The sequence below is a fragment of the Phoxinus phoxinus genome (genome assembly GCF_949152265.1).
Source record: "Phoxinus phoxinus genome assembly, chromosome: 16".
Classification (NCBI taxonomy): domain Eukaryota; kingdom Metazoa; phylum Chordata; class Actinopteri; order Cypriniformes; family Leuciscidae; genus Phoxinus; species Phoxinus phoxinus.
In genome coordinates, this window is record NC_136891.1 from 9,333,349 (window position 1) to 9,360,219 (window position 26,871).

The 26,871-nt window shown below is 36.8% G+C and overlaps 1 protein-coding gene across 3 annotated transcripts; it reads left to right on the forward strand.

Annotated features, from left to right (window-relative positions):
* Window positions 1–5,278: 5,278 nt before the first annotated feature.
* On the forward strand, window positions 5,279–25,513 carry txlnba (taxilin beta a). Of its 3 annotated transcripts, XM_079639264.1 has the most exons (11): window positions 5,279–5,365; window positions 6,250–6,416; window positions 8,434–8,693; window positions 10,771–10,862; window positions 11,404–11,574; window positions 17,963–18,157; window positions 20,475–20,594; window positions 21,587–21,661; window positions 23,440–23,532; window positions 24,056–24,151; window positions 24,234–25,513. In XM_079639264.1, the coding sequence occupies exons 3-11, from the start codon at window positions 8,435–8,437 to the stop codon at window positions 25,296–25,298; spliced, it is 2,166 nt and encodes a 721-aa protein (XP_079495390.1). In that variant the 5' UTR covers window positions 5,279–5,365; window positions 6,250–6,416; window position 8,434; the 3' UTR covers window positions 25,299–25,513. The 3 variants fall into 3 exon arrangements, with proteins under 3 accessions (XP_079495390.1, XP_079495389.1, XP_079495388.1); XM_079639263.1 differs by lacking the exon at window positions 5,279–5,365 and having other exon boundaries at window positions 6,180–6,416; XM_079639262.1 differs by lacking the exons at window positions 5,279–5,365; window positions 21,587–21,661 and adding an exon at window positions 21,459–21,533 and having other exon boundaries at window positions 6,271–6,416.
* The last annotated feature ends 1,358 nt before the right edge of the window (window positions 25,514–26,871 follow it).

Sequence of the window (26,871 nt, forward strand, 5' to 3'; positions counted from 1 at the left end):
CAAGATTCATTTGCAATATCAGAGTATCTGATTGCACTGGTAAAAATATAAAATAATTTGTAGATTTATACTCAAATCAATATTATTATGAGTATCAATAAGTAGTAATATAATAATAATAATATATTTTATTTGTAATGCACTTTACATTTGGAGCAAATCTCAAAGTGCTACAGTTAAGATCATAAATGCATGGTAAAAACATCAATATAAAATACAAATAGACATAGTAGTTAAAAGTCATAAGTTCTCCTAAAAATAAATGTTTTTAGTCCCTTTTTAAAAGTCTCAATAGTTTGAGTTGCCCTCAGATGGTCGGGGAGGGCATTCCAGATACGAGGAGCAGCAGAACAGAAAGCCCGATCACCCATGGTGCTGAGCTTAGTCTTGGGGAGGAGGCAGTTTGAGTTTGTTGAACGGAGGGATCGAGTTGTAGTTAGAAGTGTGAGAAGGCATTTCCATAGATGCACTGGTGGGTAAGAAAGGATGGAGAATGGAGAATGGGTGTGATGTGGTCGTATTTTCGCACTCTCATCAGGATCCTTGCAGCACTATTCTGAACATACTGCAGTCTCTGCAGGCTTTTGTTAGGGATCCCGATGAGAAGTGCATTACAGTCTGGAGGAGATAAAAGCGTGGACCAGTATTTCAGCATCTGCTAGTGTGGAACGGAGTTTTGCAATATTTCTGAGATGGTAAAATGAAATCTTGCAAAGGTTTTTGATAGGGGCTTCGAAGGTGAGTTGTGGGTCAAATCTTACCCCAAGATTAGTAACAGTTGTGGACAGGGGAATGTCATGACCAGAGATAGTTATACCAGTTATGGAGGAAGACTGGGTTTGATTCGGGGTGCCAACAAAAATGGCCTCAGTTTTGGAGCTGTTTAACTGAAGGAAGTTGTGTTTCATCCACACCTTTATCTCCTCCAGACAGGCAGTGAGTGTTGAAGATGGAAAATATGTTGGTGAAGTTGCAGAGGCATGTGTTTCCGATTTCATGTACAGTTGTGTGTCATCAGCATAGCAGTGAAATGAGACTCCATAGCGGCTAATGACATGACCGAGGGGGGTGATATAAGTGATGAAGAGGATGGGGCCAAGGACTGACCCCTGGGGGACCCCGCAGGTGACTGTGTGTTGCCGGGACCTTGCACTTCCAAGTGAAATGTACTCTGTTCTGTTAGTGAGGTATGATCTAAACCATTTAAGAGCAGTGTCAGTGAGTCCAATGGTTTGATGTAGCCGATTGAGGAGTATGCCATGATCCACGGTATCGAAAGCAGCAGACAGATCGAGGAGGAGTATGAGGAGGGATGGTGAACCAGAATCAGCATACTGTAGATAGAGTTTGTGACTTTAACCAGGGCCGTTTCCGTGCTGTGGGCAGAGCGGAAATCAGACTGGAATTTTTCGAAAAGATTGTTGTGTTTAAGATGATCCTGGAGGTGGGCGGCAACAACTTTTTCCAGTACTTTGGAGAGGAATGGGAGATTGGAAATGGGCCAATAATTTGCAAATACATCTGGATCAAGAGTGGGTTTTTTGAGAAGTGGTCTGATGATGATTATTCATAATAATAAATAATAATAATATGTTTATTTTATTTTATATATCACCTTTCAGAAGACTCAAGGTCGCTTCATGTCTTGTTTTCCTGTAAAAAATATTTTTACAGAAAGAATTATTGATTTTTCAGGGGAAAAGTTAAGGTTTCTTCCATTGGAAAAATGTTGCTGCTGTTTTATTAATAACATAACCTCATAAAATTTAGCCTATAGAAAACGTTTTCCACTAGTAGGAAATTCATATTTTTAGTAGAGAGAAAAAAGAAAATGATAACAAAAATTATTTTGTGGCATTGTTTAGAAAGTTAAAGGCACACTATGTAACTTTTTGGCTCTCTAGTGGATGAAAAACAAAACTGCATGCATTTTGCGGAAGAACATTGTTTTGGTTGTGCTTCGGCTATGCGTGACTGTGCGGATGAATATGGTTATCTACTGCTCATAAAACATTCACTAGGCTTAAGAGATCCAACCAGTTTAGATGGCAGGGATCTCAAGATGAAGAAAAAAAAATCCCAGGATGTCTTTCGAAAGAGTAGGGGTGTAACCCCGGCATCCTGGCCAAATTTGCCCAGTGGCCTCTGTTCATTTCGGCTTTTTTTCAAACAAGTGATTCCCTGGAGGTTCGATATTTAGCGTGCTCCATGTCAACCTTTCTTGCTCATTGTGACAACTAGCCAGTCCCACACCAAAGTACCTGCAACTTCTCTCTAATTAATTACGGATATGGCGGTGACGTATATATGCAACTTCATGTGAAACCATCCCGACCGGTCGAACAAATAAACAAATAAAATTACATAGTGTACATTTAAATAGGACATTGTTTCAGAAGCAGACTCAAGAGATGGATATGAAGTTAACAGGAGTTTATTGACAACAGAGCAGGAACAAAATGCAGGTAATTGAGATGAACAATGATAATTTGGAGAGCGTGTGCAGGCGATGAGTGGAATGGTTCTTACAGGTATGAAGACTGATGGTGGGTGAGACGAATGACAGGAACAAGGAACACTGAAGACACAGAGGAGAGGAGAGGAGAGGAGAGGAGAGGAGAGGAGAGGAGAGGAGAGGAGAGGAGAGGAGAGGAGAGGAGAGGAGAGGAGAGGAGAGGAGAGGAGAGGAGAGGAGAGGAGAGGAGAGGAGAGGAGAGGAGAGGAGAGGAGAGGAGAGGAGAGGAGAGGGAGAACTGTTGATTATGGAGATTATAGAGACAAGATGCGGGAGTGGAGACTGGAGAATGATCGTTGAAGAATTCGGAGATTTAAGGTTTGTAATAGCAAGGTAAGTAGTCCTCTTCGTGTGAACGAGACCAGACAGTGAACAGTGGTGAGGAGTGTGTCTTTATAGTGGTAGTGATGATGGTGACGACGAGGTGCAGGTGTGTGTGATTAGAATTTAGGTGAGGGAGTGCGCTGTGATTGGCTGGTGTGAGAGCCTGGCTGATCTCTAACAGATATAAACAACCATCTGATTTTCCAGCATCTGCCAAAACTTTAACAACACAGTCTGCGATTTAAAAAATGATGAACGGCAGAAATCTTATAGCAAACCTCATTATCAACCATTAAATACAACATCTCCCAGAGCAAATGAAATGTAGGATATATGGACGTTCCTGTCTCTGCAACACAGTCCAACGATCTGTGCTTTTGACAGCACCTTGAGAGATAGGAGAGCGAAGCAGGAGAAGCGGACAAATCTGGCTTAATTTGACTGCATGAGTCAGCAGCTCATTTAGAGGAACCCTCAAGCCAAAAAAAAAAAAAAAAAACCTGAGCAAGATTCTGTTGTGCCTTTGTCAGAAGAGACCTGTGTCATGAAAACCAGGAAGCGAGCAGTCCTCAGGTGTATCGCTCATTCATACAGTACCAGTCCATCTGTGCATATAACCACAAGACCTACAAGGCCAGAAACATTAGTCCAAGCCCTTGCCTCACCAGCTCTGTAACATGCTGACAGTTGCGGCAAAATGCGATTCAAGGTTAAAGAGACAAAGTTTATCAAAAAGAAAAACAAGCAAGAGAACCAAACGCAATTCTTTCCAGTGTCTCCTCTCAAAGAACAAGGACGTTACAATCATTAATTGAGAGCTGAGAGAAATAATGAAGCCTGGAGCCAGAAGAAGTCAGAACCATTTCTATCTGGTGATTAAAAGATTCACTAATAAAAGCCACGGGTGAGGATTATCAGAGAGAAAGACTATCGCCCACCACTCTTTACAAATCCTTAACCTGACCCGCAATAATTTAGACTCATTTGGGCTTTTACTAAGTGCCATTGCAAATAGCAAAATAATGATTCTAATGCCCAAAATTGATAATATCAGTGTTAAAGTGCACTACATAGGTCATTCATTAAAGACCACATGATATTGTTTGATGAATGGGTGGGTGGCCGTGTTTCGCAGTTGCATTCCAAATATGTTCAAATATTTAGAAATGTGCAGACAAAAACACTTACGGAGTGAGTTGCATTGGAGATGCTAATCACTTCACAATTCGCCATTTGCATGATTTGGAGTGATTAGAGTGCAATTGACTGGACAAATGTGATATAAATGCTAATAGGAGCCATTAACACCCAATACTAAGCAGATTGTTACAAGAAATTGGTCCTCAGGCATTCAGTACACAAGTCAATAACTGTGAGGGCCACCCAGATTTGCATGTTAACCCTATAAAGCCTACACAAATTTCTCTAAATTATTAAGATTATCAAAACTTTATACACAATCTACTACATGCCTTCTGCAGTCTGATTGATCGTTCATACTTTTTTAGCAAGTAAAATACCTCTTATAAAGTTGATGTAAGAATAACTTTTATATTGTTAGTAATATTTCTTAAACTTACTTGGACTGAAGCAACTTTACTTGATTATCCATGCATCATTTATCTATATGTTAAAATGTGAGTATCAAATGATACCTCAGGTTCATCATCATTCCATTGAATTGCATTATGTTTTTCCCCCACAATAAAAAATGACAGAGCTTTGATTAAAAAAAACTAAGCATTTAAATTTCATCTTAATAAGATATAATATTGGGAGATGATATTATAAGCATTTGATGTAAGTATGCGTTACAGTTATAAATATCTCATTGATTTACATTACAAACCTATTCGAATTCCATCTTACTTTTTGAATATTTATAAATATCAGAATCTGCACCAAATTGCTCCTCTGAATAAAACCGAGGTGTTTTCCCCCTCCTCGGGTATGAGCTCCATATATGAGCCATATATCAAATATCGTACTCAACAAAAAACACATATGCAATCTTTTTTTTTACTTTTTCTTTTATTGTTTGTCAAATGATTCAATAAACTGTTCCGTTATAATAATAAAATAATAAATTCTGATTATTATTTGATGTCAGGCTTCAGAAGGTTAAAAACCTATCATCTACCTAACTGACCTTTTGTAACCAAGTGCCAAAACAGAATGAGATTTGGATTAGTAGTAGAGGTCGACCGATTCATCGGTTTTGCCGATTAATCGGCACCGATTGTTGACTGGTGGAACTATCGTTATTGGCAAAAATATATACCGATAGTTTTTCCTGGTTGCGTCCATTGCTGGAGCGGCTGAGAAGCGCACGCTGTCATTCATTACACAGAGCTGAGAAGGGTCTGCTGGCACGATGCAGTACAAGAGCGGCCTCTAGAGGTGTAATAAAAACTTGTGCCTCGTGTTGTTTATTTCGACACGTGATTCTGCGTGCTGCACTGAGAGCACATGCTGCGTGGAGAGCGCTGACATCAGATGCGCGTTTAAAGCACCGACAGCTCAAATGTATGTAGCCTATACAGTACATTTTGTCATATCATTATAAAGTGATTAATTTGTTGACTAAATGCTGCATTAGTAGAGACAGTAGGCGTTTGTTTGCCTTCGAGGCTGAGAGGACGCTAACATTAGTAGTACCTCAAGCGGTTAAAACACTGACAAACATAAACGTAAGTCCCACCCGAATGTTTAATGTCACAATTGTTACCTCTATTTGCATTAGTTCATATCCAGCTGGTCACTTTTATGCATTACATATGCAGATAAGTTGCATATTTAAAGCTAGAGACGTAAGCAAACTGATATGTTCATACAGCCGACAGAAACATAAACGAATCAGAAAAGCATTCGATTTCGGTAATTTATTTTTTTCATCTTCACTTTAATACAAATTTTGTTACTTTTTAATTAATTAAGTTGGCTTGAAAAGAACAGTTAAATAGTTACATTTTGAATGTAACTGGTTTTATTTGTTATTTAGAGTTACTTTTTGTTTCAGTTTGAATGAAAGTCTTTTATTGACTTAAAATATTTATTCACATTTATATATTTATTTCATTTAGCATGTTTTCATGGTTCAATACAGTTTTTTTATTTTTATAATAAAGTTCAGCACTGTTTTACTTGGAGTGTTATGTTTGTTTTTATCCAGTATCAATTTTAAAAACTATCGGTTCATTAATCGGTTATCGGCAAGTATGGCCCAACCTAGCTATCGTTATCGGTAAAATCCACTATCGGTCGACCTCTAATTAGTAGATCTATGATAGCTCATGAAAAGGTCTGATTTGAAAGCCTTCAAAGGATACTACAAAATTAGCTCCTCAGCTGTCTTCCTGAAAAGCCTGAAAGATCTTGACAGGCCGATTCATTCAGAGTGTTTGGACAAGGTTTCCATTGGTGTTCCAGTGGAGGTTATTTTGAGGGGCTTGTGTTGTCAGCTGTTGTCTTGAGTCCTGGCGGACCCTCCTCACGTCTCTCTGTCACTCTCCTAAAACTGTGGACTGCCTGGTTCATTGTCCTCCTTTTCTATTCGACCTGAACAGACACGAGTAGGGTAAGTCTTGAGCTTCACTATTTTATTTAATGTTGAGCTGAATGTCACAAACGTGTTTTTGAGAAACATCTTGAGTTAGTTTTTACTTGGCTGTACATTTTGTTTCAGTCCTTATAGTGTGATTCCGTTATTGTGATTTTAGTAAGGACAATATGAAGAGAAAGTCTCCAATGCAATAATTCTGTCATTTTCAATTTAACGTAAGAGCAAAGTAATCGTGTCTTTTGCATTTCCCAAAGTTAGTCTAAACTGTGTGTTTCACTCTTAGCCTCTTGTTTTAAAGGTATACTGATGATCAGAATAGTCATTGTTTTTTTCCACTTTGCGTAAAACTGCCATCATTGACATCAGAAGGTACGTGGCAAGAATAAGAAATAGCTTGTCCATATTTAGAGGGTCCAAAAATAGCATGTGGCTTCACAACAGGTGCCGTGTTGCTGAACGAGGAGGGGTGATGGGATAGGAGGAGGAGTGAACACATGCACGTGGGGTGGAAAGAGGGCTGTAATTTTAACCTGATAAGCAACAGAGCTTCGACATAAACAACCTCTGGAATCTCAGAGTTCATTCCACATGAAATCAGCCGTGTTGAGCTGAAGGGCTCCAGGCCTGGCGCTATCTGTGACACATCAGATTTAGAGGCTCAGCGATACTCTGCCACTGTGATTTGTGCTATTTTCTCTGCTCCCCCTCCCATAGCCTTGTGTGTCACACGCGGCTCATTGCTTCTCTTCAGATGTCCACTCGACATGGAGGCAACTTACAGATCAGATGAGACTCTTTTTAGTGTTGCTTGCATTAAAAACTATCACTGACTAGATCACATAGATATTAAGAGACAGACCTTTTAAATTATCCACTGATAATAATAAAAATGTATATATTTGTATATATATATATATATGTATATATATATATATATATATATATACAGTATACACAACCATTCAAAACTTTTGGGTCAGTCTTTTATTTAGCATGGATGCAAAAGTGACATTAAAGACATTATAATCCTAAAACAATATATCATTTTACACAAAAATATTAAGCAGCACAACTGTTTTCAACATTGATAATAATATAAATGTTTCTTGAGCATCAAATCAGCATATTAGAATGATTTCTAATGATTTTTTAAAAGATCGTGTTACACTAAAGACTGGAGTAATGGCTGCTGAAAATTTAGCTTTGACAATATAGGAATACATTAAATGTGTTAGATATATTAAAAGAGAAAACAGATATTTTACATGGTAATAATATGGTAATAACAATATTAGTGTTTAATTATATTGATCGGACAAATGCAGCCTTGGTGAGCATAAGAGAGACTCTTACGACCCCAAACTTCATCTTATTTTTTTTTTACATTATTTATTTACCTACTATGTAACGATACTGTTGTATACCGATATTTTATTAAAATATATATATATATATATATATTTATATTAAATATATAAATATATATTAAAATATATATTAAATATATATATAAAAATATCGCCATACAACAGTATTGTTAACTTGGTACACAAAATAAAGAAATAGTATGAATACATAGAACAAATTCAATTATTTAATTAATTAAATTATTGTAAAAATTACATTTCCCTCCAGTTATTTTCCAAGTCTCAGTTTTACGGTTCAGCAAACATTTATTTTTAAAAGTCACTTATTATTATGATTGTTTCTGCCTGAGGCAAATACATTAATCAAATGTTAGATTTCACATTTATTACAAACAACCTCATGCATTTCAAACACAAATTCCTTCTATTAATGCAAACATACATACTGGCCAAAGGCCATCCGTCTTCAGTTTAGTGGCTGGTGATTTCAGGGAGTCATATCAAACCTCTCTACAAGAAATGCATAATCACTTCTCATTAATTTCAACATTCTCATTTCAGCATCAAGCCAAGAGTGTAATCAAGGAATTGGCTGTTCTACCTCTGCTAATCAATCTGCTTTCTTATGAGGCACTTTTATGATATATTTAACTTGATTTTTGCAGCATGATGATGGAGGGCAGTGACCAGACCCCTGAGAGCGCCAATGAACAAGTGGATGGCAACGAGGAGCCAGAGGACCCCATGGAGGACTTCAGCAGGCAGCTAGAGGATATAATCAACACGTATGGGGCAGCGTCCAGCCTGATGCAGGAGCAGATCTCCATCCTGGAGTGTGAGGAGGAGAAGGCTGATGAAGAGGCAAAGCCCAAAGAAGCTGCTGAGAAGGAGCAGAAAGCTGAGAAGAAACTCCTTTATGGCCTGGGTGAGGAATATGCACTTCTCCTCTGTTAGTTTGACATCTTGAGATAATAATAATAAAAAAACTAAAAGACTAAACGTCACAAAGAGAATTGACATGTGGTCAGCGTAAAAAAATGACATCCTTATGACGCAAAAAAAAAAAAAAACTTGAAACATTTTTTTTTAAGACTCAACCGTTCAAAAGTTTGCGGTCGGTTAGGTTTTTTAATGTTTTTGAAAAAAGTATCTTATCCTCATCAAGGCTGCTTTTATTTGATCAATAATACAGTAAAAACAGAAATATTGTAACAATTTAAAATCACTGTTTTATATTTTAAGATGTAATTCATTCCTGTGGTATCAAAGCTCAATGGCAGTTTTCAGTCACATGATCCTTCAGAAATCATTCTCATGCTGATTTAGTGCTCAAGAAACACTTCTTATTATAATTATCAATGTTAAAACCAGTTGTTCTGTTTAAAATTTTACGATACAACTTCTACGGGATTATTTGATGAATAAAGAAATCAAAAGCACAACATTTATTTGTACTGTCACTTTTGATCAGTTTAATGCATCCTTGCTAAATTAAAGTAAATTAATTTCTTCCAAAAAATAATCGTACTGACGCCAAATTTGTAGTAGTGTATGAACGAGTGACACAAATGGCATCCATTTTGTAGAATGACCCACATAGCAGAGATTTCAGTGAGAATACTGATTACTGTTTTAAAATAACATGGTATGCAGCACCTCTCAATCACACAGATGGAGCCATAAACAGTGATTGGGTTTTTCTATCAGCAGGATGGTCGAGTGCCATGAGTGCAGTAATCAACTGTTTCCATAATCAAATTTACATTCTCAAGAAAAGGGTCCTCACGTCAATACTAAAGACCCACTTCACCATCAAAATGCTGACAGACACACTTGCTTGACCTTTTTTTTCTTTTCTGCCACACTCTTGGGCTTTTTACACAAGGATGAAAATTCTGTCATCATTTATTCACTCTCATGTTGTTCCAACCTGTATTACTTTCCTCTGTGGAACACAAAAAGGGAACATTTGAATAAAGTACAGTATTGTACTGGTCACTCATTTCAATTCAATTACAATAAACAGGTGCATAAGCTTTCAAGATAAAAAAAAGAACACAAAAAGTAACAGAAATGTATCATAAATTGGTCCTTATGACCCATGCTCTAATATTTCAAGTCTTCTGAAGTCATATTAGTAGTTTGGTGTGAAAATATTCAAAGATAATTTGAGCTGGTGGCCATTGCAACTGAATCCTTCAGTGAGTCAGTCAGTGAACTGAACCAGTCTGATTTGTGAATAAATTTTGGTTTTGTGAACTGGATCAACAATTCATTCAGCGAACAGTGAATTAAATGTGTTATTTGTTAATGTTAGCTAACAGGGAATGTTCTCAGAACTTTGTTCGAAAGTTATGAATAAAAGTTCTTCCGATAATGATAATAGAATGTTCATTCAAAGTTATCTTGTTTTTAATTATTTTCTCAAAACGTCAGCACAAAAAAGTTTTTTATACATTGTTCATGGAACGTTTTTTTTCTGAAAGTTTCCATAAAATGTTACTACAGAATGTTCAAAGAACATTCACATTTACCATTTCCATTATTAGATCAAATGGAATGTTCCCTTAGCGAATCTTCGCATAAACAGTAAAAATGTTTTAGAACATTTAATAAACCGGACGCTTTGACCGTTCAGAGAACGTACAGAAATGTCAACGGAAGCTAAATGTTCATAGAACATATTTTTATTAGCTGGTTAACAGTTTTTCTCATTTTGAAGCTTTCTAGAGAAAAAAAGACAATCATAAAGGTTTGGAACAACATGAGAAACAATAAATAATGACAGAATTTTCATTGTTGGGTCCCTTTAAGGCTGAGTACTATCTCCTGAGCCTTGTTTGCTTTTCTCAACCGTTTTAGCGTATAGTAAAAATGATCACGCTGTGATTTCACCACTTCTGCCATTGATTTATTTTGAAGCTTGCGTGCAGAACTCTCCCTTGTGGGCTTCTGCTCGTCTTTTCATTCTCTGATCTGAACGGAAAACGCTTGTCTCGTAGGTAAAGAGGCTGCATCTTTATTGCAAAGTCTGAACAAGCTCGGCTCACCAGAAGAGAAAGTGGAAATGGTGTTGAGGAAATACACTGAGCTGGTGAGTATCCAGACCCCGAGAGAGAGCGGTGCTCTCTGAACGGTTTTCACCACCGGCGGCAACAATGCATAGAGGACAGTTAAGAGGAAACAAACAACACAAACCGGATTGACACAGAGAGAAAATAAAAGAACTCCTGGTGTGATGTTAAGAGTGGTTTCACTGATACTGCGATGACCTAAATATACGGCGCCCCGGGCTGAATAAGCGAGTCTGAACACAAGGCCATAAGCCACACAAGAAAGCCACAACACTCTCTTCAATTGCAGAACACAAAGATAACGGCAGGGACACATAAAGCCGTAATTCGGCCTAGTAATTCTCCTAGTTCTGACAAAACCAGATCTATACAATATTTGGGCCCCGTTTATGTGGGAAAACTGAAAAAGTCTGTATCCCGCCATTCCAAAATCCTCTTGAGGACATCCGAAAAACCAGGCAGACATTATTTAAAGCAGCTTTAGACCAGCCAGAGGTGTTAATGCGGTGCATAAGATGATGTATGGATCACACCTGTGTGTGTTTTGTGCATGTTGGCCAGGTGGAGGAACACAGGACTGAGAAGAAACAGCTGGAGCAACTTCAGCAGAAACAGGGTCTTCTGGTCAAGCAGAGAGATCAGCTTCAGTTCGAGCACAGTCGTGCCATCCTGGCCCGCAGCAAGCTGGAGATGCTCTGCAGGGAGCTTCAGAGACATAACAGGACACTGAAGGTGAGAACACTCTACTGACAGCTTAAGAAATACAAGTTGTGATAGAAAGTTAGGCTATTTACATTGGTGATATCATTTTTCCCAGCCTAAAAAAATCTGCTTAAAGGTCGTTTCTGAGGCAGAGAATGTTATTGCATTTAGATGAAAAGAAAAAATGTAAACAAACTATGATATGAAACGTACATTATTTCTTTTAGAAAAAGTAAACATGTAAATTTCCATAATCCATTTAAAAGTTTCGGGGTCAGATTAACAAAAAAAAGAGAGAGTTTGCTTTAAAACTCTCTCTTTTTTTTGTGCGTTCAATTGAGGTGCGTTCAATTGATCAAAAGTAACAGCAAATACATTTATATTCTTACAAAATATTTCTATTTCAAATAAATGCTGTTCTTTTAAACTTTAAAAGAAGTATCTTGAAAAAAATGTATCACTGTTTTCATTAAATATTAAGCAAAATTGATAGTAATAAGAAATGTTTTTTGAGTACCAAATCAGAATGATTTCTGAAGGATCATGTGACAAGACAGTGGCTGCTGAAAATTCGGGTTTCCCATCACAGGAGTAAAGTACATTTTTAAAATAAATTAAAATAGAAAACAGTTATTTTAAATTGTAATCCTGGAAATATTTGGAAAACAGTGATATTTCACTATATTTCTGTTTTTACTGTATTTTTGATTTTGTAAAAAGCAGCCTTGGTAAGGGATGTCTTTCGTAAACATTAAATTATTTGGAAAATTTGTCTTTGATTTTTTTATTTTATTGAATAGGCTGTGTGAAATTGTTGACCACAAAAGCCCACTGTTTAATTTTTGCAACAAAAATATCTGTTTATTCAATTGTCTCATATTTGCATTAGATTATGCTGTATTTTGGGGGGATGTTTCCATTTTTTCCATCCCTAAACTAGAAAAAAAAAGTATTACCAGTAGGGCTGGGACAACGCGTCGACGTCATCGATGACGTCGACGCAAAAAATACGTCGACGCAAAATATGCACGTCGATTCGTCAGACCCAAAACAAAAATGGCGGCGTCGGAGAGTAGTAGCAACACCACTCGCTCCTCAGACTTTCAGATGTGCAAGGCGGCACGCACTCGTTCCTCTAATGTGTGGGAATTATTTAATTAAAAAGGAAACAATTCCCTGATATGTCGTCTTTGCAAAATGGAGATGGCCTTCCATTCTAGCACCACGGCAGAGAGAGAGGCGCGGGCGCGATCGAAAAGTCGTAGAGTGTTTGATTATGTGTGTGTGTGTCTGTGTGTGTGTGTGAGAGAGAGAGGCGCGATCGCAAAGTCGCAGAGTGTTTGATTATATTTGTGTACGCGTGTGTGTGTGAGAGAGAGGCGCGATCGCAAAGTCGCAGAGTGTTTAATTATGTGTGTGTGTGTGTGTGAGTGTGAGGCGCGATCGAACAGTGGAAACAAAAACATACTCCGTCATTTTGTTTACAGGGCATCATTCAAACTGCAAAGTGTTTAAGTTGTTCTGTTAATTCAAATTTTAAGGAAAACGAATATATTAATCTGAAATCTGTATGTTACACACATAGGATTTGATTTGCCTACTTGTTGATATTTAATCAAGGTTTTATTGAATGCTACCTCTGACTAAGAAATGCATGCACTTGTACAATGTTTTATTTTGGAATTTTAAGAGCAATAAACATATAGGCTATTGCAATGTTAAGGAATTCATGTTTTTTCATTCAGACATGTAAATCAACATGTATAAATTGCTATTATAGTCAATTAATGGGCAGACAATCGATAATCGAATCGAATCGGACTGGGAAAAAGAATCGTTAGATTAATCGATGCATCGAAAAAATAATCGCTAGATTAATCGTTTAAAAAATAATCGTTTATCCCAGCCCTAATTACCAGTTAAATAATTACTTACTTGAAACACGAGATAAAATTATATATGAACCATTCACTAGAAAAGAAAAGCCGTCTGAATTACATGTAAAGCATTTTGTTTTTAAGTGCCATTCAGGGGTGTTTTCATCTGAATTAGATCACACCACAATAACAGACCTTATAGCAACTTGTTTGACATGTTGGAGATTGTTGAGCTTGACTTGTTGTCCTGTTATCTTGTTACTCAGTGTTTTGATTGCCGAGAATGGGTCGACTCAACTTCCTTCTGAGGAAAGGGTGTCTTTGAGCCCAGTGGGACGTTACTGCTGTGTCTCTGTGTCTCTGCCTCGATCAGACTCAAAGCGCTGCTGACAGGTCACTATGACAAGAGGGATAGTGTTACCGAGCTTCAATGGCATTTGCCCTTCTTTTATAAATCAAAAGTCAAAGAGAATGTCTCACTGGCTCAAATCACTGCAGAGGCCATGGCCTCCTGTTCTACCGTTGTGTTGGTGCTAGAGACAACATCTACATCGTAGACAAAACATGTTTTTTTTTCAGAATTCGGAATCAACCCCTTAAACGATTTCCATATTTATTTCAATTAGAGCTTTTATAAAAACAATTAATTCTTTACAGACTTCACTGTGCTGTGTGATTTTAATTCACTTTAAGAAAAGGTTTATAAGTCATGCACTCGAGAATCCGACTTCACTGGTCGCAGCTTGTATGTTTCGTGCAGAATACAGGGAACACTTTCAGAATAAATTGCTTTAGTAGTAGTCTGAGGGTACGTTTACATGACAACGATGTACTAAAAACAGAAACGTTTTTCCATTGCGTTTTACACGTACAGGCGACAACGTTGTCAAAACTATCCCCGTTTACACGGATCAGCAAGAACGATTAAAAACGCAGTATTAGGCCAGTAGTTAGTGATGTCACTTTGTAAAAAAAAAAAACTACGCACCTACAGACTGAAGTAAGCATGCACATGATGTCACCGTTTTCACAAATTCGCGTTTTTGTAGTCTACACGGAGACAAAATGGTATCGTTTTCAAAAACTTGCACTTTGAAAGCGTTTTTCAAAGGTTTGCGTTTCAGGCCCCCAAAAAGCATAAAATGTTTTCCATTTTTAGTTGACAACGATGTCATTAAAAACGGCCCCTCAAACTATCTGCACTGCAGAGTTGAGCTCCAACCTTAATTAAACACATCTGATCCAAATTGTCAAGGTCTTCAGGATACGTGATTTTTTCCCCCCCAAAGCAGTTCAGCAGAAATCCCATCCTGCAGTTAATTTCATTGTTTAAGGTTAGGGTGAAGGGTAGGGTTACTTAAGGTTTAGTGTTTGGTGAAATCAGCACCGTGACTGGCATGACCAATGAAAGCTTTAGAAATGGCTGGGTGGTGGAGTTTCCTGAACTGGTTTTAGGTAAGCGTGCCGCACAAGTCCTGAAAGGTGAAGCCAAAGCGCCTCGATCGCCCCCAGTTGGTTGGTTTGGGGGGGAACCCACCTTCAGGATTACTAGAAACTTTCAGGAAGGTGCGTGGAGCTGGTTGAAGCTAAACTCTGCAGGACAGTGGCCCTCCAGGAGCTGAGTTTAAGACCAATGTATACGGTTCAGAATATAAAGAGCTGCAACCTCATTTGTGAAGGCCTCTCTCAGCTGAGCTTCCATATTTGTTATTATACACAAACTATTCAGCACATGAAATGCTCCCAGTTGTCGGATATAGTGGTCCACTCATGCCTTTTCACTCTGCTAAACAATTATGTTGCCTTCCAAGAACAATTTCACCTCCATTTGGTGAATGTTTACGCAATATGAAAGATGTTACGAATCTTGTGCGAAGCACCTGGAGCCATTTTCTCTGCATTTGAGAAACTGATTTCAGTCTATTTGTACTATTCAATGAACAGGTGCTGGAGGACGGTGTGAGAAAAGGGAGCGGTGTCTGTCCCAGCATTCATACAGACACTTTTTTTTCTCACAATTGTGAATTTATATCTCACAAATCTTTACTTTGTGAGATCAAATCTGAAAACGAGGCTGTGATGTGTAGAATTACAGTACGTTTGAATATTACTGTTGTTTAACCAAAATAACAAAAAACTGCAAGTCTATCCCTGGTTTTCATCCACGTTGAATTCAATGGTGACTAAACTAACGTCTATGAAGATTGTTTCCACAATTGCAAGAAAAAAAATAGCGTTTTTGTCAAAGACTTCGTCCGGATCGGATTCAGAATGATGATCAAACATAGATGGAGTAGGATGTGAAAAAAGTATTTAATAGACTACTAATCAAAAGAGTAAACACAACTACAAGTCAAGTATACTTCGAATACTTAATTATACTTTTAAGTATATCTCCCTCAAAAGATTTAGTGCAAGTGCAAAGGATACTTAGACTTTTCTGTCAGTAAGCCAAGTATACTTTAATATTAATTTTAAGTATATTTCCGAGAAATATATTAAGTACATTTCTGAAGAGACATAATCTCACAATTAAAAAATTGCAGAATTGCAAGATATAACTCGCAATTTTTCTCTCTTGCAATTGAGAGTTTATGTCTCTCAATTCTGACTTTTTTCCTCACTTCAGAAACATCTTGAAATTCTGAGTTTATATCACACAATTTGGAAATCATTAAAAAAAATGCAAATACCTTTTTATTTTATGTTTTGTACTCCATGGCGGAAACCAGCTTAGTAAAGTGACTCAGAGAGAAGCTTTCTAATCATGTTTGTGTTTTTTTTCTTTTCTCCGAGCATTGAAGATATTAAACTCTTGCACTAATATGAACTCTGCATGTCTTTGGAAGTTGATGCTATCGCTCCCTAGAGGCTGTCTTTGACCTTGTTCCCTCCCCAATCAATTTTATTCAAATATTATAGAAGCCATTAGTGAGCAGGTCAGAAAAGAACATCCGAGCCCTGTGTGTAGGTGCGACTCTCGGCTATGATGACAGTAAATTACATTTAATCTGGGGTCATTTCCCTTGTGCTCACGATTCACCTCCCTAATGAGCTTGCGTATTGGTAGAACAGCTTCACCTTTCCCAGATGGGAGCTTGAGACTCATGCCATGTGTAAACACAGGCAAGCAAACAGCTTCAGCCCTTGAGAGGAACGCTGCATGCTTGAATTCCTTACGATTAGATGAGTCAGGAAGCCGGCGTCTCTGAAACAGGAGCTGGTGTTTACAGAGCGCACACATGGGATGGCAGACCTGTTTAGCAATCACACGTCCAATCCGAGACACTAAAAATAGGTGATATTGTTTATCTCGTTCCGCAAATCTAGATCTTTCTAGAGCATGATATGACATTAACACCATTTGATTATTAATATGCTCATAAGCTCTTCACACTCAGCCCTTGTATAGTACAGCTCAAAGATGACCTTTTTGTTGGTGCTGTGGAGTAACGGTTTGTGCACCTGCTTTGAACATGTTGAGCTATGGTACTCATGTGGACACTTAGGTTCAAGTCCAGCCTAACATGTCCATTCCCTCTATCACTTCAATTTCCTGTCATTCTCCACTATATCTATATATTTTTTATATGAAGGTCACATGGCAACTGCCTTAAAGAAAAATAATAATCATTAAAAAAAAAGATTTTTAATCTATGCTAATATGAAAATATTAAATTCCATCATAGAAATATTAGAACATTATGTTTTTCAATTATTGAAATAAACATAGACCACTAGGCATATCAATATTTTTGATAGTAAATAAATAAATAATGAAAATGTACATTTATAAAAATAAAACTTTAATATGTGTCCATAGTTGTAGTGTGATTTCCAATTATTTTGTCTCTAAAAAAAATGTGTCTACATGTTTATTGTTATTTTAGTATTATTTATACACACACTATTATGTATTTATTAATATTTTATTTGTCTATTTACAGTTTTCATTTTAATTTTAGTCATGTAATTTGTATTAGTTTTTTAATTAGTTCCATTTAGCTTCAATTAAATATTATTTCAGTAATTATAGCACTTTAACTTTATTTCAGTTAGTTTTTTCAGTTGAAGTTTTTCATGTAATAGGATATTTATATTTTATATTATTTCAATTAACAAAACTATTTAGTAATTTTAGTTTTAGTTAATGACAACACTGTAAGGGAAGAACACAACTGAGATCAAATATGCACATTTATGAGGGAAGAAAACAAACAAACAAACAAATGTCAAGTTAAATATTGCTCTTTTTGTCATTTCTAATCATGATTTCAAATAATACAAAATATGACTTAAATATTACTTCAAATAATACAAAATATTACTCAAGTACGTAATATTACTTTTTAGCTAGCCTACATAAAATGCCAACTATGAAATAATTGAGTCAAGCATTATTCCACAAAGGTTTATAATGTCATTTCCCCCACGAATGCTATCAATACAATACATAATTTGCCCATCTCACTCCAGATATATTGCTTTCATATCTTAAGGCTATGTTTCCCACACGTTTCCTTCTCTCTTTCTCCCTGCAGGAGGAGAGTCTGCAAAGGATGCGGGAGGATGAAATGAAGCGGAAGGAGATCAGCGCTCATTTCCAGAGCACGCTGGTGGACATTCAGTCTCAGATCGAGCAGCACAGTAACCGCAACAACAAGCTGTGCCAAGAGAACAGCGAGCTGGCCAGCAAACTCAAGACCATCATAGAGCAGTACGAGCGGCGAGAGGAGGTACCCACACGCATTACAGTAAACACACAAGCCTATACAAATCTGGAAATCCATTAAACCCACAGCAGGTCCAGATTTCATCAGTGTTTCTGCTGCATAACAGCTCCTGCCACACATCATTGTGCTGTTTACACAGGCGGTGCGGATACTGTAACCTGTTAATATGGGCCCGAAAATAAATATGTGCTTGTGGTGTGAAGCAGACCGAAAACCTGCGCAGCCAGTGTATAGCTACAGCGAAAGCCAGCAAAATGAATTGACCATTTCAAACACCCCAATATCTAACACATCTGTCAAAGCGATTCAGCCACAAATCCATTTAAAGCTGCACCCCCAAGGTATAGCCGAGATTAGATTTTGGCACAAGTGTGTGCACCATAAGTGATTGTAATACATTTGAAAATGCATCGGATTTTGTTCTGGTCTCGAAAAATTGACCAAACTTAGCCACTGGACTACTGGTTAAAAGTGTGGAATAATTCATATTTTGTAGTCATAAGAAGTCTCTTATGCTCACCAAGGCTGATTTTTGATCAAAAATACAGTAAAAAAAAATGTCATATTGTGAAATATTATTAAATAACTGTTTTCTATTTTAATATATTTAATATATATATATATTCCAAAGCAGAATTTTCAGCATCATTACTCATATAAAATAATTCTGATTTGGTGCTGAATTAACATCAATTATTATTGTTGCTCAATTATTAATAATGGTGAACCGTGTTTAAACCGTGATAAATAAATAAAAATCTGGATATTTTGATTAGTAAAGTTCAGCATTTATTTGAAATATAATTATTTTGTAACATTAATATCTTTGCAGTCAATTATCAATTTAATGCATCCTTGCTGATTAAAAGTTTAAAATGATTGTTCTTTTTTAATGAATCTTATTCCAAACTTTTGCATGCATGGTCACAGTTTTCATAAAAATATGAAGGAGCACAACTGTTTTCAACATTGATAATAATGAGAAATGTTTCTTGAGCGGCAAATCAGCATATTGGAATGATTTCTGAAGGATCATGTGACACTGAAGACTGAAATAATGACTTCTGAAAATTCAGCTTTGCCATTTACAGGAATAGGCTACATTGTACAATATTATTATTTTTTTAACTCTAATAATATTGAACAATTTTACTGGATTTTTGATCAAATAAATGCATTCTTGGTAAGCATAAGAAAATTATATTGAAAAACTTTTTAAATCATAATTATTCTGAACTTTTGATGGGTAGTGAAAAGGTATGGGCATTTTTTTTACAGTCTCTATGCATAAAAAGGGATGCGCTATTTAGAGTTTGAGCTGTAATTTCACAACATGAGGCAGAGGAAACTACACCCTCACACTTTCTAAACCTGCTATATGCACAGCAGATACTTGATTTTTTTTTTTTTTTTTTTTACTTTGACATAGTGATTCACGCCCGGTTTGACAGTGAATATTGCACCTTGTAGAACACTCTTGTATTCTGTATCTAATCACATGAGGATCGGCCTGTGGAATGACAAGCCTGATGTGAGGGGAAGTTAAGCTCAATCTGTCATCCTGATGGGTACCACGGAGACTGCTCACACACAGCTGTGTGTTGGGCTAAATCAGACCCTGTCTGTCGGGCAAGAATTTAAATGACTCAAGATCAAATTGCGCTGTGTGTCTCTACTGCCCTCTGCTGGCTGAAGTAGAGACATGAATCATGATTTACACAAGAAGAAGAACATGTTCCTGGAACAACATCCACCAATCGCAACCCTCTGATTGTATCTGTAAAAGAATGATTGACAACGAAAGCTGTTCCGAGAACAACAAAGGATGTTGATCCTGGAAAATGTTCTGGTTGTGAATATCACAGTATCATCATGATAGAGACCAAAAATGCAGTTGTTAGAATGTTGTACTGTGTTGACTGATGCAGATAAAGGTTTATTTCTAAGAAGAACTGTCTACCGACCAAAGCTGGAAAAAAACAAAAACACGGCGATACAATTCCAATTCCAGTCAGATGATATCTATTTAAAAGGTTCCACATGTGGTTTTAGACAAAAAGACGTTAAAATGAGTCACTCATCCTTCTTTTGAAAATATTTGTTAGTTTTAGAATAAAAAATTATAATAATATATATATATATATCCATGTTAAGAAACAGTTTAAGCATTTTCAGTCTTTTGGTGCAAAAAACATTACTATCATTTAAATAGATGTGTGAGGGGTAAAATATAATATTTATAATCAATCAAATAATTTAATCTGACATGTTCTCTTTAAGTCTAAATAAATACTCTTCATTGTGTGTGTGTTTTATGCAGACTTTAGAGAAGATCTTCAAACACAGAGATCTACAGCAGAAAGTGTCTGATGCCAAGCTGGAAGAAGCCAACATACTTCTCAGACAAGCTGAAGAGAAGCACAAGAGAGAGAAAGAATATGTAAGACACACAGATCTCCTGTTCTGGCTCTTCAGATTTGCCTCGAGTAAAATGAAGAGCAGAGACAGATTCATTTGCATGTGAATTCCTTTACAAGCAGGGTCTAAAATTAACAATCATCAAGTGCCAAATGCAAGTATGGGGGTTCGTTTTATAAGGAACGGCAGCATAATATATGAAGTCAATCTATACTCTGACCTTTGCTGTTAACTGACATGATGATTGTGTTATTCAAATTGAGCTGTCAGCTAAATAAAAAAAACGTTTAAATTCATTATTGTGTTAGATGAGAAAAGCATTACCTTTAGACATATATTTTTTTATTCAACATAATGTATTATACATAAACCTTTAAGCTGCATCTGAAGTGGCATTTAGATATTACACAGACTGTTTAATGAAGCTCAGAGGTGGCGTGAATATGAATGAAAGATTAAATGAAACTAAAACCACCAGGTGGCGGCAAGTGACTGTTTTAATGAGTGAGTCATTCAGTCATTCATTCAACCGATTCATTCAAACGGCCGATTCATTCAGGAATGAAGCAGTGACCGTCGTTATGAATGGGTTACTGAATCACTGGCTCACTCGGTTCATTAAAAGCCGCGGAGTCATTCATAAACTGCTGTGTGGCTTTGTCTGTTTTTGCTCAATTTCACCAATGAAAATAGTTCCAAAAACAATGTTGACAATATTGTGTCTAAAATGTAACAATATTAACTTCTTTTTAATTGAACGGTTAAATCCTTATCTAGTACATTTTCTCAAGTGTGGCAAAAAGTGAATTTTGGACCCTGATTATAACAATGTTTTAATGCAACTGGAAAGTGCCACATGTTAACATCTCACCATTTATGTTGTTAGTTGCTTAGAGATGCTATTGAAAAAACAAAGAAATGCTACACAATGACGGAGCAGGAGTTACAGATGAAGAAACAGGTAATGGCGAGTTCTTGGTCTCACCTGTTTGTGTGTGTCTTGTGTTTAACCAGTTACTCACTCAGGCTGCAGAGTGGAAACTACAGACTAAAGAGCTGAAAGAGCAGCACACAATCATGCAGGCTCAGGTGAATATCTACCGCTGTGGCATTACCCACAATCCCGCTCTCTCTCTTCTCTAGCTGTGGCGTTTCTCTCGTTGAGCTGTGTGACAAACCACAAACAAATTTAGATTTAAAAGGCAATTTACAGTGCTCACGCGTATCCATTAGGAACAAACGCATTAAATGCACTTCAGTTGAATACATTTCAGTTGAGATGGATAGATGAATTACAGAACAAAGCAGAAGAGCTTAAAATAAACTTTGAAGTGCTTAAAGAAAACCTTGACCCAAAAATGAACATTTGGATTCATCATTTACTCACTCTCATGCCGTTCTAAACAGGTATGAATTCCTTTCTTCGGTGGAAATCAAAAAGAGAAATTTTGAAGAATATATTGAGCACTTTTTTTCATGCAATGATAATGACTAAGGACTGAGGTTGTCTACAGCTACAAAAGTATCATAAAAGTGCTGCAATGAATTTTTTTTATCATTTTGTGTTCGAACAGATATGCAGATACTGATACATTTTGTAATGTCTCTGAATTACCACAAAGATGAGCTAATTATGGTGATGACTGTATGAAGACTTCCTCCATCTCACCGCTCTATAGTGAACACAAATACATTATGTCAGTAAATTATTATAGTTCACAAGTGCCTAAACACTAAATTAGACCTGGATGAATTGATTCACCACTGAGGTTGTGAATGATAAGTAAATGTAAGTAATGCTTTACACATTAAACACAGAGTCCTTGCAGAAGTGCTCACTTACTGCAGTGCTGCAGCTTTGTGTTTTTTGAATGGAACATTTGCCTTGTCTAATTAAAGATGAAGTGCATATAAAGTGCACACGGCAAAACCCGTTAAGTACGTAATACTCAAAACATTCATGGAAACCGATTACTTCAAAACATTTAAAGTAAACTAATTAACTCAAAGATAAAGTTAGTATAACTTTACCATTTTATTTTGCACTACACAAACATGTTAATTACAATTTAATTGAAATATTGAATTAACTATATTCAGTTTGCTTACATTAATATCATATTTAACTATTAAGCAGCACACTTGCATGTGCTAATGTACATACTTGCATGTACATAGTTCATCAACATGCAGTGTACAGCCTTGAAGTTTTGCAGCCCATCCTTGAATGGTTGGGTTACCATCCACAGTGGTAACCCAAACCTTCAACATAACAGAAAACCCTTTAAATCCCAACATAACAGAAAATTAAACACTAACACATCTCTTCCTATATTGTGCAAAAACCCAAACAATAACACATTTTTTTTCAACATTTAGCTTAATACAATCAGATTTTGAGTTCATGTAACTTTTTTCTATTAAGTAGAATGAAGTTTCAGTAGTATTTGAGTGAAATTAACTAATTTCTTTGAATTCATTTAAATTGTTTGGTTTACAGTGCAGTTGCAACATCAGTGATTAATTACTATTATTATCTTTACATTAGGCCTGAATGAATGAATGAACGAACGAACGAACGAACGAACGAACGAACGAACGAACGAATTAATGAATTTTACAAAGCAAAGAACAAATTTGTAACTCATTTGGATTGTTGGATTCTAGACCTGTAAAAAACTTGACATATTTTTCCAGTGTGTAAATATAAGATCAATATATAATACTTGAATGATAAGAAAGGCCAAGCTGATGCAGTATAAATGTTAACATTCTTGATCATGCATGTTTCTCTTACTGTACATGGATTTAGGCATTATTTTCCAAAGCTTTTCAGAAGGATGATATGTCTAATTATTTTTTTACAGATTGTGTTGTACTCCCAGAAGTTTGATGAGTTCCAGAGCACATTAGCAAAAAGCAATGATATATACGCCACTTTCAAACAGGAGATGGATAAGGTTTGTTGTGTTGCACACATTTACAGTCTGAAGCCGACAAGTAATAGGAAAACAATGCAAGAACCAACATCTTAGTTTTAATTAGTAATTTTTCTTCCAGTACAAATATTTAAAAATACTTGAGAAGCAACACAAGAGAATTTTACTTGAGAAGCAACACTGCATTAGATATTAAGACTTTTTTTGTATAGTTTAGTGTATTTTGTCTCTTTGTACTGTCAGTTTTTTCCCACTTCCATTTTTGTTTTATACTTAAAACAACTGAACAAATCTGCCAGTGCAGTAAGACAAAATCACATTAAAGATACATCATCTGAATAGTCTTAATATCTTATGGTGTTGTGTCTAGCTCATGTATCTTGCTTCAGGGATTTTTTGATATTTCAACAGGGAAAATTAGACAAAAATGCTTGTCAGGAATAGAATATTGTTGTTGTTGTTGCTGTGACCAGTTTTAAGTGTCTTTGTCTATTTTAAGGCATATACCTCTTACAAAACGCTGATCACATTTCCATTTTAATAGATGACAAAGAAGATGAAGAAGCTGGAAAAGGAGTCAAACACATGGAAGACCCGGTTTGAAAGCTGCAATAAAGCTCTAGTTGAAATGATTGACGAGGTAACAAACTCACACACACATGACTTGTCAGTATTTGAGCATTAGCTTTGCACTTACTAACTGATTAACTCAACTCCAACAGAGATCAAAAAAGGCAGAGGAGTTTGGGCTCTTCACTTTAAAAATCGACCGTCTGGAAACTCTGTGCCGAGTGCTGCAGGATGAAAGAAAAGGTTTGTACGACAAGATTAAAGAAATACGGCATTCAGAAAAGGAGACCTTAGCACCTGCGGTGGACATGCCCCAAGTAGATGATCTTCCAGAGCTCGCTCAACTTCCTATCCCGGCTCTCAACCCCGTGTTCACCGCAGAGATGGAGAGGCTGCGAGTGGAACAGGCCCGTCTGCAGGAATTTGCAGCCTCCTTGGTAAGTCCCATAACAGATGATGCTGGAGAATCGGAGAGTGAGGAAGAGGAGACAACACAAGAGGAGACAGCAAAAGAGAATCCAGCGATCACTGAGGCTCCCCAACTTGAGTCCATTGAGACTCCCCAACTTGAGTCCACTGAGGCTCCCCAACTTGAGTCCACTGAGACTCCCCAACTTGAGTCCACTGAGACTCCCCAACTTGAATCCATTGAGACTCCCCAACTTGAGTCCACTGAGACTCCCCAACTTGAGTCCATTGAACCCACAGAAAAACAGGAATCAACACAAGAGGAACCCTCTACTGTAGAAGAAAACAAACCCGAGGTTGTTACTGTAAACGAAGAGAAGCCATTAGAACCAATAAATCCTGAACCAGCCAACCCTGAGACGGAATCCAAACTTCCCCAAGAGCCTCTACAACCAGAGATCACAGAAAAACAAGAGTCTGCCAAAGAGGAACCAAGCCAGGAAGAGGTGACAAAAGCAGAAGAGACAGTCAAAGAGGAATCCACTCAGCCAAAGCCTGTCATGAAAGAAGAGGACAAAGATGAAGCTGTTAAACCTGAGCTACCTGAACCAGAACCGGCCAAACAAGAGCCACTCAAAGAGGAGCACGGTCAGAAAGCCGCAGCTGCATCTGAGGGAGCCAAAGCACCGCCGACCAAACCTAAGGCCCCAAAATCCCAAGAGGCCAAAGCGAAGGCCAGCAAAGCCCAGCCTAAAAAACAAGGTTCCGCCAAGAAGAAAGGTCCTGCTAAGGGGCAGAATAAAAGCTAAACCGAAATGCTTATGCTTTTTATGATTTCTTGATCAGTTTGTTTGACAAGTGTCTTGCCGTTAACGAGTTACAAGTTATACAGAAGATGACAGACACGTTCCTTTAAGAAAGTTTAATTCAAGGATGAATTCCTAGCTTACCAAGTGTAATATGGACTTTTTTCAACTTGTAATACTTTCTCAAGTACCCTCAAATAAACGTCTACTGTTCCTAATCCTACATAATGTTCTCTTTCACAAAGACTTTAATTTTATGACTAAGTTAAACGCAAAGCAATGTGTGAAAAAGGCACTGGAGAAAAAGTTTGCCAGGGCGTTGCTGACAGAGATTTACGTCACTTTCAAAGGAGATGGAGCAGACAACTAATAAGAAAACAATGTTTGGGGGACTTATTCTTGATCAGATTTTTTATTTGTCTTTTTTGTTTGTTTACTTGTTTTCCAGTAAAATTCTTGAAACATTTTACATTTTAAATTTGAGAACTTAATAGTTAGACATACAAGTTAATAAGTTAAATGCAAACCATTGTGTGAAAAAAGGCACATATTTTCTGGAGAAAATGGTTGCCATGGCGTTGGTCGTTGCTAAGATGTCTTGAGTGGCTTTTAGAACATTACTATGCAGTTGCTATGGCGATCTAAGTGGTTACTAGGAATTGGTGGATGCTATTGTGTTCTGGGTCGTTGCTAACATGGCATAAGTCATTACTGGTATATTCTCATCCCATGGAGACAGTCCTTTAACGCAAGAGAAGACTATGGGATTTTTGTGTGATTTATTTTTTGGCAGCATTCAAACAATAAATATGGATTTGGCGCTCTTTAATGTGACGTGACAGATGGCTAGCTGTTGCCCCCTCAGATCAAGCGAAGCGCATGTGAACGGATCATCTATTCACTATTAGTTACAGCGCGAAATAAACATGAATTAACATCAGAAGGTATATTAAAAGATACAGTACAACTTAATGAAATTAATCACGACTTATGTAATCGCCAAATCAGTATTTCAACCACGGAAAGATTAAACAGCTTTAACAGATTAAAGTACCATACTGTTCTTCAATATTAGTTTGAATCCGTCTTTTTTTATTACAACCACTGTTTAACCCTTTATATTGGCACCACGGCCATTACATATTTAAAACAGTAATATCCTATAAACCAATCTTGACAAACCTATATATCATTTGAAAGCTTACAATCTCTAGTTTTCATTTTTGGTGACTGATTTTTAAAATACATTACAGAGGAACCGTAATTGATCAATTTGCAACAAGAATATTTTCATACTCCTAAGGAGTGCTCAGGCCTTTATTTTGAAATAGTGATGAACATGAAAAATCATGAAAGAATGGTAGAAACCTCAGTTTGTTTTCATGCCAAGAGTTCAAAAGATAGCATCCATTCAATTATTTTAGAAAAATAGGTCTGAAAATGTTTTAATTATAAAAAAAAAATAGATTCACCATTTGTGATTCACCATTTGTGGCAGCGAGTTAGAATGCACATGCGTGTTCTTTTTATGTTTCTTAGAGGTTGAATTAATTTCAAAATCTGCCAAACTTCCAAT